The sequence below is a fragment of the Lytechinus variegatus genome, chromosome 6, assembly GCF_018143015.1.
Source record: "Lytechinus variegatus isolate NC3 chromosome 6, Lvar_3.0, whole genome shotgun sequence".
In the NCBI taxonomy this organism is placed as follows: Eukaryota; Metazoa; Echinodermata; class Echinoidea; order Temnopleuroida; family Toxopneustidae; genus Lytechinus; species Lytechinus variegatus.
Window position 1 is genome coordinate 41,478,587 of NC_054745.1, and position 21,497 is coordinate 41,500,083.

Genomic DNA, 21,497 nt, shown 5'->3' on the forward strand with positions numbered 1-21,497 from the left:
TTACATTTTGCGATTGCGAACATAATCAGTGGAAATCGTCTTTAAATTATGATAACTTAATAATAATAATGATAATAAAATAAATGAAAAAAAATCATAATGAAAATGAAATGCAATTTTTGGAATCGGGCAGGAACAATCATGACCTGTTGCCTCCATTCGTGTGAAATAATCATTATCAAAACAAATAAAGCACTGCCAAGCACTTGTGTTGCCCTTCTAAACATGCTCAAGGTTGTGATATGATACGCCTAGTTAGATCAGGAATTTCCCTGGTCAGATTGTGGATGATCAAAGGGAGTTGGTAGTGCTGGAAAGTGCAGAACATACAACATTACAGCTGGCAAACTTGGAATGGGCGGAGAAGTTTCACTGTTACAAAGATATTGTGTATTCAAAACCGCTAAAGCGGGACCAATGATATGTTTAAACAAGTTAGAACATGAAATAAGCTTCATATTTCCATACATATGCTGATTCAATTTTGGAATTGATTTAGCCGTATGTCAGAGGGACATTGTTTGGGGACACGCTGTATATTACTTTATACAATATTCCTCAGCTCTGCATACTGCTACCCCGCCTTTAGTAAGCGCAGATACTCTATCTAACCAGTTTGCATTCATGGAAATCCTTCCTACCGGCAGTCAATTCTTGCACTGTCGGAGAGTGGCAAATGTAGATAAACGCCTTGCTAAAGAACGCAAATGCCATGGAGGGATTTTAACTCCTAACATGTTTGTTCAAGGACTGGAGTCTTATCCACTGGACCACAAGCTGTTTTTTTTATTCTTCTTGATTTGCATTAATGGTTTAATTTTCATTATTTAGAAGGAAGTAGCGAGGGTAATTCGTTTCATTATTTGATTGTTAGTTAATCGGTACATATCAACATTTGTACATTTCAGATATTTTATTCCCAATAACAAATATATTACCTTTCACGTGTATTTCAAACGAACATATGTCGACCTCTTGATCTAGGCTGTCTGTTACGTTGTACTTAACGATATATATCCCTATATCGAAATCCATGCCGTTCACTGTATTGGACATCGATCCGCCTCGGTATAACCATGATAACGTAAACAGGCTATCATTTCGATTTATAACGGGCATAACAGAAACCAGTGGAGGTAAGTTGTCGGATAGTACAGGTTCGTGCCAAGATACGCGTGCAGTCGCTTTTCCAGGATCCGTAATGACGCTTACACTCAGTGGACAGTAATCAAACAGTGGAGGCTCGTCCTCTACATAAATTGAAAATGATACATAGGAAAATTCAGAACTCAGTCCGTTTATAATTTTCATTTGAATTAATATATGTAAAATGTGGTAAAAATTAAAATTGATTAGTAATAATAATGATACATGTCTGACATTCTAAAAACTGAAGTGTTAAATTAACGCTTGATGTTTCTTGTACAGGTACTGTACTTTTAGTGCTGATTTTCTGGTTCAAATTTGATCAGCACTTGAAGTGCAGTAACTATACAGGGACAATAAGTGCTAAACTAGCGCTTCGTTTTGTAAGTATGGATTATTAACATGAATATATTGCTTACTACGCTTTGCTTTTAAGCACTTTATATTGTATACGAGTTCGGCACATGATCGGAACTTGGTCGTACGATGATTTTTTTTTGCGGGGGGGGGGCAGGACGTGAGCCTTTTTTTTCTGAAATGGCCATGTACAACTTGAAAGTGAGGGAACGAACAAATAAAATAATTAGATGACACAATTATGTAGTTGATTTACGCTTTAAAATCGCATGTATTGAATTAAAAAGAGCTCCTTACAAACATACCAAGCATTTTATTTTCTGAGATATGAGAGGATTTTCATGGTGATTCCGTACACATTTTTAATAAGCTACGCAAATCCCATTGGAACGGGTACTGTAGGAGCGCGATACAACTTGTTGACTGACCGCGATTTCAATGCGCGAGGTCAACCAAACTGTCGTATCGGCCATCTGAACTGCATTGACTTTGCACTTGAAAAGCGATACGACGTTTTGACTGACCGCGAAATCGCGGCAAGGGTCGTTGTATCCTTTATGGCGTTTTTGTATAGGGAAGATCTAAACCGGTCAAACCGAAATTTTAAGCATGTAGCTCTTTTGCGATATTTTATCGGATTCTTAGTTTTGTGTAAAAATAAACATACCAATGTCATGCAATTGTTTGGTCTTTCCAACTATGTATTTATCTAGCAATGAATATGTTGTAAGGCCGGGGAACTAAGTTTGAAAATTATAGTAAACTTTGAAGTCGATTTTCCCTGAAATGGGTTTACACCATCGTATGTGTGAACCGACTGTTCGGAAGACCACCGACGAAGTATTCCCCAGACCTTCAAAATGTGTCCATGTAATATAAGAAGATATTTTGCCAGATATGATGAACTGAAGGTATTATGTTACATAAACTTGAATTTCAGTTACACATACACTGTATCATATGAAATAGAGAGTTATGTTTAAAAAATATTGTGACATGAGGTACCATAATCAGTACCCGGGTACCAAAGTAGAGTCAAATAAACAAAATAACACATTTAGAGACTCGATAATTTAATAATGTTGAAAGGAAATTCTATCCTTTAAAAGTGCTGAATAAATAGGCTATGACATATTCATGATAAATGTTCAGTTAAGGTTTATCAAAGGCATTGAGTATGAACCCGCATGACCCTGATAGAGCATACAGTGCGTATCAAACTTTGAAAAAGTCTCGGGTATTGACAAATATGCAACAGGTGATCCTTTCTTGTGCTAAATGGTACGTTCATTGTCGATGATTTTGCGCTTAAGAAATGATCACCAGTAATTCTGAAAGCCGCCATTAACTTACGAACAGCTTCATGAAATAGTTCCCAGATTGAGATAAAGTTAATGTGCTAGCCTAAACTTGCCATTAATGACAGTTTGATAAGTGTTTAAAAATTGGATCTGAGCATAATTATAAGGCCTATGTCAGGGGCGGAAATCTCTCCCAAAAGGTAGAGGGGACGAGGGTCTGGAAAATTTGACCCAAAAAAAGGCTATTACCTAAAATTTAAGGTCATTTCGACGAAAATAGAATTGACAAGCAAAAAAAAAAAAAAAAAAAAAGGTCATCTCCTCCGAAAACGCACGTTTTATTCACATTTTGAGTGATATATTTCTTAGCATCACCAAAGACCCAAAATAGTAGGGGGGACATTTGATATTATGCCCCCCCCCCTACTATTTTGAGACGTGTCCCTGTCCCCCCTGGGATTTCCGCCCATGGCCTATGTATGTAAGGGTCCAATAAGTTCAGGGTGCTGATTCATTTGTGGCAACGTGTACGCTAACGACGATCACTGACATTATTTTGTAAAGATAAAGTCTACGCCCATGCGTACTCGTATTCCGAAGACGCAAGTAATTAATATTCATATTGACTTCCTGAACTGCGGTGGGAAAAATAATTTCCCGGCCCGGCAACCTATCAGGTTGGCCGGCAGGTTAAATTTACATTATTACATAATACTAACAGTATATTATACAGTACAGTCATAATACATAATTATATTGCTGTTCGATATAGTAATATGACAATAATAACATAAAATATATAAAATAAATTACAAATAAATTCAAACAACGATGGATTTATCCACAAGATAGAGAGAGTGAGAGATAGAGGACAATAGAGGGAAAGAACAAGTGAGAGAGGGGGAGTGAGAGGAATAAACGAGAGAGTAGATAGATAGGAGAAGAAACATTGGAATAATACATTATGATACTGTTCAATACAATAATATATAACAATGTTATGGGAAAGTAAAAACAAGCGATATATATAGATCCGACAAGAGATATCGAGCAGTAGGATACAAAGAGAAATAGAAAGATACATACATAAAGAGAGGGGAGAGCAATAGAAGAACAAGAGGGAAATGTAAAGAGAGCAAGACAGGTCGGAATAATGTATCATTTACTGCACTTAATGCTCTTTGTTTTCTCTCGCTCTCCCCATTTCTCACTTCTTCCTTCCCTCTATATCTTACTGCGTACCACGCCTATGCATCCATCGTTGTTTGATTTTTGTATTGTATTTTAGATGTTTAATGATATTTTTGTTATTTACTGTTTCGAACAGTAATGTAAGAATGCAATATGATTGTAATGCATAATCTACTGTGATTTATCGTCTGTAGTATTGGAGGAATTGAAAGCGAGTCAGCAAAATAAGATCCATTTACCTTGACAAGTATCAGTGTCTGTGTGTACGCTGTATCCCACGGCACATTTTCCCTCAGGACATGCTCCTGTTGTTTTATTACATGATGCATCATCCATGCAATAACATTTATCAATACACTCAGGTCCATAGTAACCGGCTTTACATGTATCAGGAACTGAGAAATTACAAGTGGCAAATAAACAATTAATTAGACATAATAAATATAGTGATTATTATTTACAACCAAGGATATTGAGCGTGCTTCTGCCGTATTAGAGTATTCACACGAGTCTTTCGAGTCTTTCAACAAGCATTTTTTTTCAAACAAGGGACATCGTAGACTCTGTCATTTTTATGTTACTATTTTGTGAAAAAGTAGCGAAAGTTAAAATATCATTACTTTCCTATTTTACATTCGATTTGGATGATTTTCGAGGGCAAGACGCTTGACTGATTTTTCTCTATTAATTCAAATCAATAGTTTTTTTCTGGGGTGGACTTGAGCTTTAAGCTGAAACCAGATTTATTTGTGTTTTCTTTTCTCAGTGGGTTTCGCACAACAGTAAGTGTATATACATGTATTCTGAAATAGGCCGTGATATCTTGATATCTTAATCATTGAAAATCGGATATAAGATAAAAAAAGTTATGATATTTTAGAATTTCGCTCATTTTTCTCAAAGTATTTACATGCACAATTAACTCATATATACTTTAAATCGGAACTACGGTGGGAAAAATAATTTTGCCGGACTTTCCCTTTTTTTACGAAAATGCAAAATTTGACCTTCTGTTTTTGCGCTCCTGTGAGTACTGAGCTGACCGGGCTTGACCCTTAAATTGTCGGTAAACTGAGCAGCAGGTGGGAGGGCACCATCCCTCACCAGGACGTAGCTTGGAATTCCGGTGGTTTACGTGAGTATTTTAAGATCTCTTTGTTGTTTGTATATATCCAAATTGACTGTTCCTGGGCTAGCGTCAATAGAATCTCTGGACGATATTCGTTCAATAGGGCCCCAAGGAAGAACAGCAGTATTTTGTAAATACAGCTGAATTGGGTGACCTTCCGTTATTGTATGTATCTCTCTTGTACATGTTGTTTATTGCATAATTTTTTTTCAATAAAAACAACAACAATAAGTTATTTCAATCATTAGCAAAATAATCAAAATGAACGATTTAAATACGATTTGAAACGTTTTAAAACAATAAAAGCATTTATCTTTGTTAAATGAAAAAAAATAAAGCCCCGTGCGAACAAAATATGATATCTACATCCTGGTGAGGTCTTGTGTCCTACTTGCTGCTCAGTTTACCGACAGTTTAAGAGGCATGCCCGGTCAGCTTAGTACTTACATGAGCTCTAGCGCACAAGGGTAAATTTCAGACGATTTTTTCCCCACCTTACTTCCAACCCAAAGTCAATATGATATAAATATTCATGACTTGTGTCTTTGAAATAAAAGTACGAATGTGCTTTGACCTATTCTTGACGAAATTAATTATGACCGTTTACGTTGCCACGAAAGAATCAACACCCTCAAATTACTGGTGCCCTTACTATGCTTTATGGTTGGATCTATATCTGTCCAAATCTTTAACACTTAAATTGCCATTAATGAAAAGACAAAATTCTATATAAGCAAGGCTTGGGCTAGCCTAGGCAAATTTTATCTCGAATCTGACCCTGAAATGGTTTGATAACTTAGAACTGGTTTATTTTGAACTTTACATTCACTTACATAAGACCAATGAGGGTGGTACACTCTAAATTACAGGGATTTAAAATAAGTCCAGATGGACTGTAGTTAGGGACCAATCGATTTCTGGATTTAGTTTTAATTATAGAGACTTAAAATTCAAATCTCAATTTAAATCTTTCGAGATTTAAAAATTAATCTTAAGGATTCAAACTAAATCAGGAATTTGATTGGTACAGTCCATGTAGACTTATTTTAAATCCCTGTAATTTAGAGTGTAGCCCTGGTTCAACAGGACTAGTCCATATATAAAGCTAGTCCTAGATATAAATGAATTTAGTTTAGATCTAGTCTAGTCTCTACATCATGAAAGACTCTGCTCTACACTGTATGAGCATGGAATGTATTAACGTCAGTGCGCAGAGGATGCGGCTCTACATTATTACAAGTATTGCAATTACAGAGTAAAATCCCTTGATCAAGAAAATGCAGCAGATAGATATGCATCGTCATAACCAAAAATCAAGTTTTTAATTTCTAAACCAATACTACCAACCTCGTTCGTCTAACATTAGTTATTGTAAAATTCGAAATTAACCAGTTCTAATTACACAATAAAATTTGGCGGGCCCAAGCCTCACATTTTGTCTGGTTATTAATGGCAATTTGATAAGTGTTTAAGAATTTGATTTGGATGTAGATCAAAGACCCCTGTTACACCAGATTTCCTAAGTAGTCTTGGGACGCCCCGAGAACATTCTCTGGCGGGTTTCTAATCCGGTGTAAAAGCACAAACCTACCCGAGACCCCATCTGAGCAAACCTATCCCAGACCACCACGCGATGCATTCCTAGACCGGTCTCGGGCGCTCAGAGACTGATTTTGATAATGGGTGTAAACGCACACCTGCCCAAGATTGGATCGGTTATCCAAAAAACAAACACAGCGCGCGCTTGGCGCTCTGCCGAAGCCATCTTGGTCAGCATTGGCAATTCGGTTTAAATGCACAAAAAGTTGTCTTAGGGCGCCCCGATACTCGTCTTAGTGCTCATCTTCTGCGCCCTGGCGTTAATACATTCCATGCTCACACAGTGTATAGCAGAGTTTATCATGATGTAGAGGCTAGACTTGATTATAAGACTAGATTAAAAAGTTGTCTTAGGGCGCCCCGATACTCGTCTTAGGTAGGACATCCGATGTAACAGGGTTCTAAGCCTAATGCCTATGTAAGGTTGCCTGTATTTTGAGGGTGCTGATTCATTCGTGGTAACAGGCAAACGACTACAATCATTTTCCTTTGTTTTTTTTAAGATAAAGTACAAGCCCATGCGTACTCTTATTCCGAAGTCATGAATCTGCATACGTGTAGACTTGGTGTCCAGAACTGCGGTCCTGGCTGCTGGCCGTAAACTGTGTGAGGGTGTAGGCCTGTCAATAACGACAATCTTTATTCATTATTAATAAGAATAATGATGATAATAATGACAATAATATGTTTTATATATATATATATATATATAGCGATTTTTCCATAACAGCTAAAAGTGTTTTACAGCATATTATTACGTGATATTTCGTATTTTGCTTGTAGCATTTCACTAAATTGGTTGTTCCCTGAACCCAACACTTCGTAAATTAGGGGGATGTATACGGATGTACGCAAAACATGATTCGCACCGTGATTACGTGAGTTAACCAAATAAACACACATATCCATTCAAATTTACAACACACAATTTTATCCTGTGTTTTATAGTGTGTTTTTTTTTTTTTTTTGGGGGGGGGTAAAAAGTTTGTGCATTAAAATGCGTTTAAAAGAAACATGTTTTAAAACGCATTTAAAACATGTTTGAACACACACCTTTTAAACATACCTACCCTATTTGCATGTTCAGGATACAGATGATTGTGTCATGGTAGAGTTTAAACGTGCAGAACCTTACACATACACATGTATACTGTTTCTTTCAGAACAAACCGTTTTCTCTCAGAAGAGCTAGAATAAGGGACTTACTTTGACAATTGTTCCCTGACCATCCCGGCTGACATCCACCTGTAGTGCATATTCCACTAAAAGGGTCACACGATGATTCATTTGCACAGTGACATGTCTGCGAGCATCCTGCACCGTATGTACCAACAAGACAATCTGAGAGAGAGGGTAATTGGTATTCTTAAGAACAAAACTTTGGCCTGTATTCTTGACAGCAGGTTAAACTTAAACTCAGGTTTATAGGTGTGGCTTAAGTATGGATAGCCAATTGTTACATGAATAACTAACGGTAGAGATAGCATATCTCAGCTCATTTGGCTCTCAAATCATTCATAAATTTCTAGGAAGTATAAGTAAATTATTGTCTTCACCATCGATGAACCAGGAAAGAGAACAGTAAACATAAGAAACATTCATCTTAAGAAAAACAATAATTACTTGGGCTTACCATACTCAAACCACAACTTTAAACCTGAATTTAAGTTAAACCTGACTCCATAGGGTCATTTCATCTTTTTCCTCCGCTTTTCTCCGTTCTCTCTCTCTCTCTTCTCTTTTCCTTCCCTTTCTCATCATACTCTTTGACCTCCTTCTTCTCCATCTACTACTACTTACTACTACTACTTCTACTACTACCCCTCCTCCTTCGTCGCCTCGGTTTATTTCCTATTCGTCTAACATCCATTTGGTTTACTATCACTTCATCTACCCACCTCATGGTCTACTTTCATTTAGTCTAATGCCATTCCGTCTAGTAACATGTTGTTTTAATAGCCATTTAGTCCATACACCATTTGGTCTAACTAAGCCAAAGTGTCAAATGTGCAAAATGAATGAAAAGAAAATGGATATTTGGCCAACTGGTTATCACACGAAATAGTATTGGACGAAATACACAAGATGATGATTGGACCATTGTTTGAATAATTATCCATAGAGACAATTTTAGAGCCCAAATACAAGTGTTATTTTGTTGATGCACTCGACCCACTTAAAAAGTTTGTTGAACTCGCCTAATATTTTTTTCCGAGGTGACACAACATTGAAAATATTGGACGACTAGAAGGGGAATCCCCGACATTTGTAATAATAATAATAATAATAGCGGCATATTTACCCAGGGTAGCCACTTCAGTTCCGAAAACTGTTCTCCCAGCGGACCCTGCTATTATTACCCCGGCTTTAGCACGGCTACCTTGATCGGGCGCTCGAGCATTCGAGGAATTTTTTCCTACCGGGTACCCATTCACCTCACCTGGGTCGAGTGCAGCACAATGTGGATGAGTTCCTTGCTGAAGGAAATTACGCCATGGCTGGGATTCGAACCCACGACCCTCTGTTTCAAAGTCCGAAGACTAATCCACTGGGCCACAACGCTCCATGGTGAGGGGGGGGGGGTAAAATACGCACCACACATCGCGCGCGCATGCAGTTTTCAATGGCAAATGCGCACTCTGCGTCGAACTGTGACTGCAGAGTGATGAACAATTCCTATTAATTTTTTTCTACAGAGGCTGCAGTAAATCTGTAAATGCAGAGAAAACCAACAACTGTTAGGAAGTTCGGAGTTATATTCGCTTTAATTTCATTTTATCCTATAATAATTTAAATATATTTTAGAAATTGAGGCACAGGAAATACTATTTTTTGCATGATAAATCGAGTGCGTAGCTTTAGGACCCCTTCTACATCGGGCGGCGAAATCAAGAGGTGTTCGAAAAACACGACGGGATTTTCGTATTAGTGAGTTTTGTGATATTTTCTACTTGGTTAAGAATGTTTGCCACAAATTAGTGAAATATGATTTGTGGAAATATTAAGATTGGGACAGTTTTTATTGTTTGAAAACAAAGTGCGTAGCTTTAGGTCCCCCTATCATACAGCAGAGTCAGAGTCTCAGGGCGGGAGGGTAAGTTAAAAATTACTTGCTAAAATTCTCTGTATGAATAATAATCATAATACTGGATGTCCCATTTTTCGGTCAATACAAGGAAATATAGGACTCGCTTTGCAAAATATTGGACTCGTCTTCGACTCGTCCAATATTTCCTTGTATTAACCTCAAGGCCATCCAATATTATATAAATATCAAACTCTAGATTTTGGTCAGGATGAAAGCACTATGCAAGGAGCAATACAAGTAAAAGTCGATAGAATCATTAACCATTTTAATAATGCTACTATGCATGAAGTGTAAAACATACTTTTCTAGAACAAGCTTGACGGACACCGTTCACCACAATACTTACCACTATCACATGAAAGGCCTCGGGAACCAACATCACATGAGCATCCATAAGGATCAGGTAGACAAAACAGATAGGTACGACAGCTCGTTGGGAGATTACGATATGAGCAATAAGATTCACAGTCTATTCCAAAATTATTCCCTCCATCATCCCTGCAAACTGAGGAAAAGTTTTAATTGGAAATAACAATATAGGGTATTTATATTGCGCACACATCCACCTTGTTAGGTGCTCAAGGCGCTCCTATATTACCCGGCTAAGCTAGGCGTTCATAGCGCACACAGCTTTTTAAGGAATTAGTTCCTACCGGTACCCATTTACCTCACCTGGGTTGAGTGCAGCACATTGTGGATCAGTTTCTTGCTGAAGAAAATTACGCCATGGCTGGGATTCGAACCCACGACCCTCTGTTTCAAAGTCCGAAGACTAATCCACTGGGCCACAACGCTCCAAATGATGCAGAGAAATATCACATGGTGCATTCCTAAATTTGTACTTCCAATATCAAGGACATCAGTGTTATTTTTTCAAACAACCCTTAAGATTATTCAATTTGTATAAGCCCTATGATAATGCCAGATATACATGTGCTACAAACAAATCATTCCAGCATAATTTAAACGTCCACTTTCCAAAGATATTTCCAAGCCATCTATTGTGTTTAGGACTATAATAAACCATACATTGTCATGTACATGTACATGTACTCTGTCAAAGTACTTACTACTGGATGATGGTTAAAATATGCCTAATAATGCATAATAATAATAATAATAATAATCAATTGATGATGATGATAATGCTGCTGATGATTGAAGGTAATGATGACGACAAGGATGATAGTGAACCATTATTACCGTAATAATATAAACAATAGTGTCGCTGGGGCGAGCACATATAGTACACCCGTCTGTAACGCGACAAATTCAGTTATTGGTCAAGCAAGAACAGTTGAAGGTGGCAACTTAAACTTTGACCTTTTGACCTAAAAATCAATATGCATTATGGAATCCTTGCTAGTATCATTCACACAAAATCATATCACACAGAATAACTTAAACTGAAGTTATTATGTTTAAAGAGACTTTTCGAGGGGAAGATAAAAGCATGTCACTGTGACCTTAACCTTTGACCCTTTGATCTCAAAATCAATAGGCTTTCTTGGATCTATGCTAGTATTTCATACACACTAAATTATATGAGCCTAGCTTCGGCTAAACTGAAGTTATCTTGTCTATATAGAAAACATAAAGGACAGACACCGAGCGTGGTATTATAATGCGACCCGTGGGACAGGCGTATGAAAAATAAATGCTTTTAGTTATTTTTTTTCATTAATACTAACTTTCTAAACAATTTTTTCCTTTGAAGTTGTTCGGGCAGATGCAAATACCAGATTTATCATCACAGACACCACCGTTGTAGCAGTTATCACAGACACCTTGGCATTTAGGTGGACCCCACTTTCCGGCAGGACATTCTAAGTGCAGACACAGAGAAAAAAAACGAAACAAATAGAGAATTAGCAGATGCCATGGGAACACTGCATGGACGAAACAAAGGGAACTGAACCGACGAATTGAATACTCTGTGTTGTGAGAAAATTATGCAAGCTGTGTTTTAGTTATAAAATAATTGAAATAAAGAGCGTCGACCCCCCCCCCCCCCACTACACAAATTGTGTGACAACACCACAGCGCAATTTTTCTATCGTTCCGCTTGCTGACTTCCTTTTTTAAAGTCTTACATATCGCATGTCCTGAAACTAAATTTGAAATACCCAAACTGATGCAAGATTTTATAAAAGTATGTCAGAAGAAAAATGCTCAAAAACGCGCTTTCAAGTGCTACGCAAAGTTAGTTTCGTGTGTATACAAGGTCATTTCAAATTGCATTTTCAACCTAAAATCATACGTGTATGATCAAGTTAACTTTTACTGGTTTGAATTGATAATAATATCAAATTTACGTTATTTGAAAAAAAAGTATCAATTTATTCACACTGTGAAATGTTTTGATTTTCAATAATTATTTAAATATACTATGCCCTTTTTTAATAAGCTGTAAATGACTAAGGCAATTGAGTAGCAAAGTTTCTTTTTAATGAAGATTATTTGTTCTTGATAAAATAATATATAATTACATATATTGAGAGGGACATCATCGAACGAAAATTTTTCGATCTCAATGCTTCCTAGAAATTAAATGTTTGTTTCGTTTCTTAAGGGACTTTGAAATAATTCTAACTGATCTAAGTGATTAGAAATAATAAGATGCAGATTACCCCTGACGATAAGTCTGGCGATTCCTCCTCTGTTTTGATCTCTCTCGCCATCATAGTAGATCTCATAAAACCCTTGGTCTGATATCCGGATTGGGTTTGGGAAGCTGATATTGGTCTGACCTTCAAATTGTGTAAGAACATCACCACCATCTTTCCTCCATGTGATACTTCCATCATCATCAGGTTGGTATCGATCAGTCATTGAGATCACTACTCCTGTGTCATCCACACTGACTGTCTTTGTAAACACTCCATCACTTGGTATGAACTTAGCTGTTAAAATGAAAAAAAAAAACGCTCATGAATATTGAATCATTAAAATGATCGTTATGTCGTATCCTCAATGCACCATGATGCAGCTTTATTCTCAGATACAGTAACCCTTCATGCAATTATTTAAGATAAATCAAATGCTTTTAACTGAACGAGTAAAAAAAAACCGGGACCACTTTTAATTATGCACGGCATTTAAAAAAAATAGCAGGAATATTATTAAGAAAAATCAAAATACTGCGAGAGTATGAACGAGAGAGGTTTAGACCTAAAATCACCGATTTTTTAAGAGAAAATTGTAGCAAACACTATACAACATATGTCCTGAACGAATATTTTTCTCAACAAGAGTGTCGCTAAGGCGAGCGAGCACATAACACGCCCGCCTGTAACACGGAAAATCGAGTTATTTGTCCAGCAAGAAGAGTGAACTTCACACAGCAAAAACTGTGGTGTTAACCGGTGTACATAGAGGACCACACCAGTTATTTTACAACGGTGTTATATTGACAGTGTTAGTTTTACACCGATTTGTGTCATCACAACACCTTTGGTTGTTACATTTACAATCTGGTGTTATGTTCAATCTCTTGGGTGTAATTTTAACACCTCAGGGTGTGGTCCTCTATCAACACCAACTGGTGTCAGTTTTAACACCACAGTTTTTACAGTGCACATTTTACCTTCTGACCTGAACATCAATAGAATTGCTTGGATCTATAATAATAATATTAATAATAATAAACATAAATTCATATAGCGCAGCTTTAATATGGATATATTCAGCTGCGCTTGTTCACAGTTCGTTTTTACTTATGTCTACACAGCATATTTTCTTAACTAAAGAGATATGTTTTTAATTTTGATTTGAAGAGAACCAAGGATGGAGAGCTTCTTATATCAATTGGCAGGCTATTCCATAGTTTGGGGCAGCAAGTGCAAATGCACGATCCCCAAGTATGACTTTTGTTTTGTGAAATTGGATCTGAAAAAATAATTTATCTGTGGAACTTCGCAGGCTTCGACTGTGTGATTGGGTTTTAAGTATGAGTAATTCTGTAATGTAATGTGGGGCTTGAGCGATTAATGATTTTTATACAATTGATAGAATTTTGAATGAAATTCTTTGACGTACAGGCAACCAGTGGAGTTCTCTCAGAAGAGGTGTATATGGAAGTAAACTTTGGGACACGGTAGATAAGTCTTGCACATGAATTTTGGACTCTTTGCTATTATCATACACGCCAAATTATATGAGCTTTGGTTGAGTTAAATTAAAGTTATCGCGTTTACAAGGACTTCAGAAGGGTGAGATGAAAACATGTCAGTGTGGCCTTCACCTTTGACCTTTTCACATCAAAGTTTTCACAAAAAAGGGTGGAAACACGATCTTACCATCACTTCTCTGGAAAAATGTAGTGACCCTTGTTACATCTCCACAAGCCGAAGTAGCCTCACAGTAGAAGGGACCAAAACCGTTTGTATGCCAATAATCCCCATAATCAGAGAACTTAACAATCTTTATTTGTGCATTGTTAGGGTGACTTCTGTATGGTGGTGGTAATATACTGGTTGTTATGGGCGCAGATCGTCCAAATGATAATGATGCATCCGCATGCTGTACACTGCGGTAGCATTGGTACCATACATCACTGGAGGTCTCGATTGATGTATATTCCTTGGTGAGCACTGTGATACGAACCACCTCACCTGCAAATTAATATGGAGATTACCGGTAAACATAATTTCAATTTCAATTGAAACAGTCGACTTTAAATGTAAAAGACAGCAGTTGCAGCAAACAAATCATCTTTAGAATCAAGGTGAAATGCCGTCATATTATCTTAGATCTAGTTTTAGTTCTGGTATATTGAAATGAAATAAACTGTCCGAAATCAGGAAATCTTAGCTATTAAAACGGGCAATTCTTGTGATCACTAATAATATAAAGAACACATATTTGGGACAGTGTATTTATACTGTTCGGAGAAAATTCCCGACGGTTTATTTTGTAATCATTTCGCTTATTTCTCAGCAACCAGTACACATTTTCATTAAAAGTCATTTGGCGTGTTTTTTTTTTGTATTCATGCATACAAACACTTGGGGCAATTCTATTGGAAAACGTTTAAACTCGTTTTTAGATCGTTACCACAACTGATATTTCTGATATTTATTTTCAAGAAAGCTTTTGATCTGATTGATCACGATTTTACTTTAATAGTCCTAGAATCGATAGGCGTAGGTCAATTTCAATTTTAGTTAGTTCACTTCCATCAAACAAAAACAAATTGTATACCATATATAAACATAAGTATTTGTATCCGTTGCAAAGAAACAAAACAATAATGCATATGTTGTGAAAAACACTTACAAAATTTGGGCAACACATTGGAGGTTTCAAATAAGTATACTATTTTTCAATAGAAACTAAATTAAGATGGAAATGGAGGGACCCACTCAAAAGCAATGCTTGTACAATGTGGGTCCCTCAAAAAAATAGATAACAAAACCAATAACAAAGTACAAATACAGGCATATGTAATCAAATGAGAAAAAAATAAATGAGAGAGAAATAATACTCACAAAATAAAATCCCCCCCCCCCCCGAAAAAGAAAAAAAAAGAAAGGGAGAATGCCCTGAGAAGATGGATGGGTGCTGCTGAACGTAGGTAGAACACATGCCATTGTGGACTCAAGCAAACTTGATTCAATGATGTGTATAAAGGGAGAAAAAAAATATATAAAACGACCTGGAAAGAATATAATGCGCGAAAGATGTGATTGATGCCGTGAATAAATAAGCGGTAAGAAGGCGGCTAAGCGGACAGGAGAGAAAGAGAAAATAGATGAGAGGATAGACACAAATAATGCATGAGGTTCAAAACCGAGCACAACTGAGAAGGACTTGCGTCTGTTTTTTTTTTTTCAATTAAAAAAAGATGATTTATGTTTTAATTATAGTCTTTATAGTAAAAATGATGACTTGACAGAGATGATGAATTAGATTGAATTTGAGGATACATTATAAGATTTTAATAAAGATAATTTGAATTTAGTCTTAAAAGAGTTCAAAGATTTTGCAGTTATAACATTATGAAGTGACTTCCATAACATCGGTCCCTTATATATAAATGTGTTCTGAGCCAGCAAAGTTCTTAAAAGTGGTAAATGGAATTCACCCAATCGCCTAGTTGGATAGTTATGAATGGATTGATTTTTTGGAAACATTGAATTAAATCCATTTGGGGAGGTTGTTGTTGCTATAATTGTACATAAACTGACCGAGATTAAACAATTATAAGTCTTTAATTTTCAATATTTTATGTTAAAAATATTGGGTCAGTATGAGACAAATATGCTGTGTGACATATGACACGAAAAGACTTCTCTTGTAATAGGAGTAATTTGTCTAAGAGTGTTTCATGTGTGTTGCCCCACGCTAAAATTCCACAATTTAAATAAGGCAATATAAGGGATGAATATAATGTAAGCAGGGACGACAATGGTAAACAAAATTTAAGCTTGTTAATTATACCAAGGTTGCGTGAAATAGTTTTACATATGTTATCTATGTGGAATTTCCATGAGAGCTTATTATCGACTGTTATTCCAAGAAACTTAATAGGTCCAATGTTGATCAAGTGGGTCACAACATTTTATCGGGACATTGAAGGATGTGTGCTGAAAAAAGGCCAATCTAAAGGTTATATCTTATATCCATGACATAAGACAAGCGGATCAATTAACACCTTATTTTTTCTGATTGTAATGGAAATATTACCATTACGTATAAGAAGAAAAAACAATCATTTGAATCGAAGCTCTCAAATATGTAGACGCAAATTATAATGGTTCCATTTGCACACACCTATCAGGACTATGCGGTACGATTGATACTAAATAGTGTGTCAGAGCGATTGTTAAGGACAAAATCTAAGGCCTGAGTACAACATCCTTATTTTTTTTTCTTGTTTGTCATAGTAATCTTGCCGTGTGTAAAAAAAAATATTTATGTGCAATGGACCTGACTTTATTTTTCAAAATATACATCAAGTCTAATTTGTTTGCATAACATTTATTGCAACGGTCTGGCTCCTTCGTACTGTTAAGAAAACAATTGTTCGAATTTAAATGAATACGAGGAGATGCAAGATTCAATGAATCAGATCAAGATCAGATTCAATACAGCGTATCCCACAAATATATGCTGATGGCTATTCCATGAGTACAGTTTGAAAGTTACCAATTTACAATGTACGTATTCTTTTTGTCGTTGAAAAGCATATTTTTTAAGCCGGATTAGATTGCATGCAATATGGTCCTTTGAACACAGAGATACGAGCTGTTTATTTTCCGAATTCATCGGGAAACCTCTCAATCCATCTTTTGCATTGAGTAGTTTGTGTAGTTAGACTCAGCTGATTTTTCTTTTTCAGGGGAGCAAATTAACATTCTTATTTTACTTTAATTTTCCTTTTCCGTAAGACACGATGTATGTATTATTTGCTGTATTTATAGTTTGTGAACGATTTTTTTTAATGAACTTTTTCTTAATAAGAGTCTGAGGACAATTTTTATGTTTTTAATCATTGAACATGACATTAACATAATTGAATTGAATTGAATAATCAATGGTGAATGAATTACTTACCGCAAGATACGGGAGATAAAGATTGGGCGATAAAGACGGCAACAAGTATCAACTTTGACCAAACACATCTCTCCATATCTGAAGATCAGAATCAATACTTCCCTGCATATGAAAAAAAGACAATGTATAATTATGCAATCACAGTTACATACCGAGCGTCGTAGTTCAGTGGTAGAGCGCCTCTACCATGCGCATGAGGTTGAGGGTTCGTTCCCTGGCCAAGTCATACCAAAGGCTTGTTGAAATTAGACTTATTCCCTTCTTATCAGGGGCTCGCGCTCTTGAGAATGTAGATAGTAAAGTTTTACAGGACCCGTTTAGCAATCAGCTAATTGTCGGAGTTACTACCCAGGGTAAATAAAATTGTTTGTTTTCATCATAACAACTGTTTTTAAAATAATAATAATATTAGACATTTGTATAACGCCATCTAATTAGAAACAATCTATTCCGAGGCGCATAGTTGTTATTATTACAGTCAGACCGCAGGTCAATATGCTAATGAGCAAAAAGGCCAGATTCATCCAAATCATCTCGTGGCTGAATACGCCTCCTTGCAAAATCTCGTGATTCATGAGATTTTCTTTCTCTAAAATTTTACCTGATTTAACCTCAAGTTAAATGAAATATTATTGCACCATCAGATAGAGTAAAAGTTACTCTTTCATATTGGTTATTTAGTTTGTATACAATATTTTGTTAAAAAAGTAAATTTCTGGCCTGAAAATGTGCCTCAAAACTGAGTTTTCTTCCTCTGTTTTCTTTTGCATTTTTTTTTTTTTTGAGCCTCAATGATATCTATATCACCACAAAGCTGAACTTCTGTACTTTCTCACAATGCCACTCTTGATTTGCGGCACCTTTTAATCGGGTCAAGATCACACTTTTCCCACCAAGGTACAAGTCGAGATTTCTGAAATTTTGCACTTGCATGAAATCCAGAGTTCTGATTGGCTGGATAAGGTTCACAGAACAACAGGCGCGGGTATCTGAGGAGATTACCACATGGGAAGTGTGACCTTCCCACGAACCAAGGATCTGAGACTGTTGGAATTTGCCATTGTGTGGTCTCTTTCACCAATCAGAGTGCAGTATCCTTGTTTTCAAACTGCCTTATGTACTTGGCAAATGAAAAGTGTTATCTTAACCCGATTAAACCAATTCTTATTTTGTAACCTATATCATTTCAAAGCATACATATCTAGCTTTATCATGATATGAAAATCATTTGGGCTCAAACAAAAATAAAGTGTGAAAATAGCAGCTTTTGTCAAGTAAAAATATTTATTTTGTATAGCATGTTTTAGATCAAAATTTTAACCCATATTACAAAATCTTTGAATAAATCCAAACATATGAAATGAAAGAATGATTCTTCTTCTTTACAATGGTACCAACTTTATGAAATTCGATGGACAATTAGAGCAGCAATGACCGAATGAAAAGAGGTGTTTTGGTCCGCATCAAGCTCATTAAATATGTAAAACATCTCAAGTCATGAATATCACTTGGATGAAAGAAGCCACTTTCTTGGGACCTGCAGTCTGACTGATTATTATTATAATCATTATCATTATTATCTGTATTATTATCATTAACCCGGCTTTTGCTCAAAGTGCCTTTAAGCGCTCATGCATTGAAGGAATTAATCCTGCCGTGTACACATTCACCTCACCTGGGTCGAGTGCAGCACAATGTGGATACATTTCTTGCTGAATGATGAATATAATAGACGAGATGCCGAAGCTTGTCATCCACGCAAGATATCATTAGCAGTGTGAATTTGAAGATTCAATCCCCTTTTTTTAACAGAGGTGCTACATACCTATGAGATTTGGTTGCCCTTCGTAATTCCAAAGATTCGTTATTCCGAAGGCTCGCAATTCCGAAACACTTAAATTGACTATACCTCGATGTTCGTTAATCCGAACATTTGTCGCATTATTCCGAAGGTTCATCAGTCCAAAAACGAAATAAGGTTCGTTATTCCGAAGGTTCATGAGTCCGAAAACGAAATAAGATTCGTTATTCTGAAGGTTTGCTAGTTCGAAAACGAAATAAGGTTCCTTGTTCCGAAGATTCATTAATCCCAAAAGAACATAAGGTTCGCAAATCCGAAAACAAAATAAGGTTCTTGAAAAAAAAATATAATCGGTGGCGATGCCGGAAAACCGGAAGGTGAGCATGGTCGAGGGGGGGGGCACCATTGTTGTTCAATTGTTATGAGGATGGGGATGCTGCAAGAAGGGCGACGGAGTGGTTTCTAATTATAGCAAGATGTATATTTATTTTAGCTTTATTTTTCGCGAGCGAGTGTAACGAGTGGTTTAGAACAAAAAAAAAATCAAAGCTGATCTTGAAAAACTCATTTTTGTCTATTACTGTTAAAAGCGTGTGCTTGGGAGGTCTTGCTAGCATGCTATCAAGTCTAATTTCCACTTTGTCTAATTTCAATTGGTCTAATGACCACTTGGCTATTAGCTAAAGTTTCTATTGACCAGTTGGGCTAATCGTTAATTGGTCTATTTTTCACTTCGTCTTTTTTCATATGGTCTAATGATCGTTAGGTCTAATTCAAAATTGATCTAATAATAATAATAATAATATAGGGTATTTATATTGCGCACATATCCGCCTTGTTAGGTGCTCAAGGCGCTCCTATATTACCCGGCTATGCAAGGCGTTCATAGCGCACACAGCTTTTTAAGGAATTACTTCCTACCGGTACCCATTTACCTCACCTGGGTTGAGTGCAGCACATTGTGGATCAATTTCTTGCTGAAGGAAATTACGCCATGGCTGGGATTCGAACCCACGACCCTCTGTTTCAAAGTCCGAAGACTAATCCACTGGGCCACAACGCTCCACATGTCTATTTAGTACAATATAAATTATCATTCATTACGATTTATTATTTTGATCTAAAACTTGCAATTATGGTCATGAATAACTAAATGCTACATGCATTGATCAGTTAATACATGTCGTCAGGAGCCGGAGCGGTAAGGCCGGCCGGGGTAGGGCTTGTGGCGGGCGCAAGTCTTCTCCTTTAGGAATACTGATGATGAGATCATCGAATGAATTATTTTAAACAAATACAATTTCTATGATTTGGTCTATAACGATAATATCAATGATGCTGAAAATTATATCATATTCATAATCATTACATCACCCCATAAACAATATTCAAATTATTGGGTTAACAATAGGTTGGGGACCTTGTAGGTTGTAGGGTTTCATCAGAATAACATCATTATGAGGAATAGAACGAAAATGTAATTGATTGTGTGGATACGTATGTGATAAACATATTTATGTCCCTTTTATAATCATTGTTATGCACCATTACGGACGATACTTGACCTTGATTGAAAAAAAAATGCAAAAAATTAAGTAGTTTGAGGATTCCAAAAGTTACAAAGCCATCTGGGGTCCGTTGCAGAAAGAGTTGCGTTTAAACGCAAGTCAAAAAATCAATCGCAAGTCCCAAATGCGCGCTGTTGATTGGTTGAAAATCAAGTTGCGCATGATTTTTAGAGCTGCGATTGATTGCAACTCTTTCTGCAACGGGACCCAGATCATATAATTTGAAGAAAAAGGTTTTCATTATTCATCGTCTGGTTCTTTTTCTATTCTCCTTTTTTCCGTTTCTTCTCCTTTTTTTTCTTCTTCTTCTTCGTCTTCTCATTATTTGTTCGCCTCCTTCTTGTTGTTGTTTTTCTTCATGTCTTTGTTCGTACTTTTCTTCTTTTACTTCTTCTTCTTCTTCGTTTAGTTATTCTTCTTATTCAAGTTGTTTAATGTAGGGGTTCTTCTTTTAACCTTTATCATTCTAATTTCGTCTTATTTTTTCGCTTGTTATCATTTTTATTTCCTTTCTCCATCCGCTCTCATTTTTCATTTTCATTTAAGAAAATGGAAAGGCCTAACATAAGGCCTAGAACGGACAACATGCAATGCAATATCAAATTTCCACCATGTTAAGGTTCAAAAATGAAAAAGAAAAACACAACGTGAATAAACTGTGCGTGTAATGGCGTAATGTGAATCACAGAGCAAACCATTATCCCAAATGGAAATTAGAGAATTTGGAAATAAACGCAATTTATGTGTTACACTCTAGAAA

General features: G+C 36.3%; 1 protein-coding gene across 1 annotated transcript in view; it reads right to left on the bottom strand.

The window, feature by feature from the left end:
• The window catches only part of LOC121417832 (hyalin-like), a 70,957-nt gene that overhangs the window by 32,139 nt on the left and 17,321 nt on the right, over nt 1-21,497 (bottom strand). The window contains exons 2-8 of the mRNA XM_041611564.1: nt 14,110-14,424; nt 12,442-12,714; nt 11,503-11,637; nt 10,158-10,316; nt 7,930-8,064; nt 4,235-4,390; nt 939-1,250 (exon numbers count right to left, since the gene is read on the bottom strand). Of these exons, the coding sequence (XP_041467498.1) occupies nt 939-1,250; nt 4,235-4,390; nt 7,930-8,064; nt 10,158-10,316; nt 11,503-11,637; nt 12,442-12,714; nt 14,110-14,424 (1,485 nt within the window). The remainder of the gene's footprint in view (nt 1-938; nt 1,251-4,234; nt 4,391-7,929; nt 8,065-10,157; nt 10,317-11,502; nt 11,638-12,441; nt 12,715-14,109; nt 14,425-21,497) is intronic.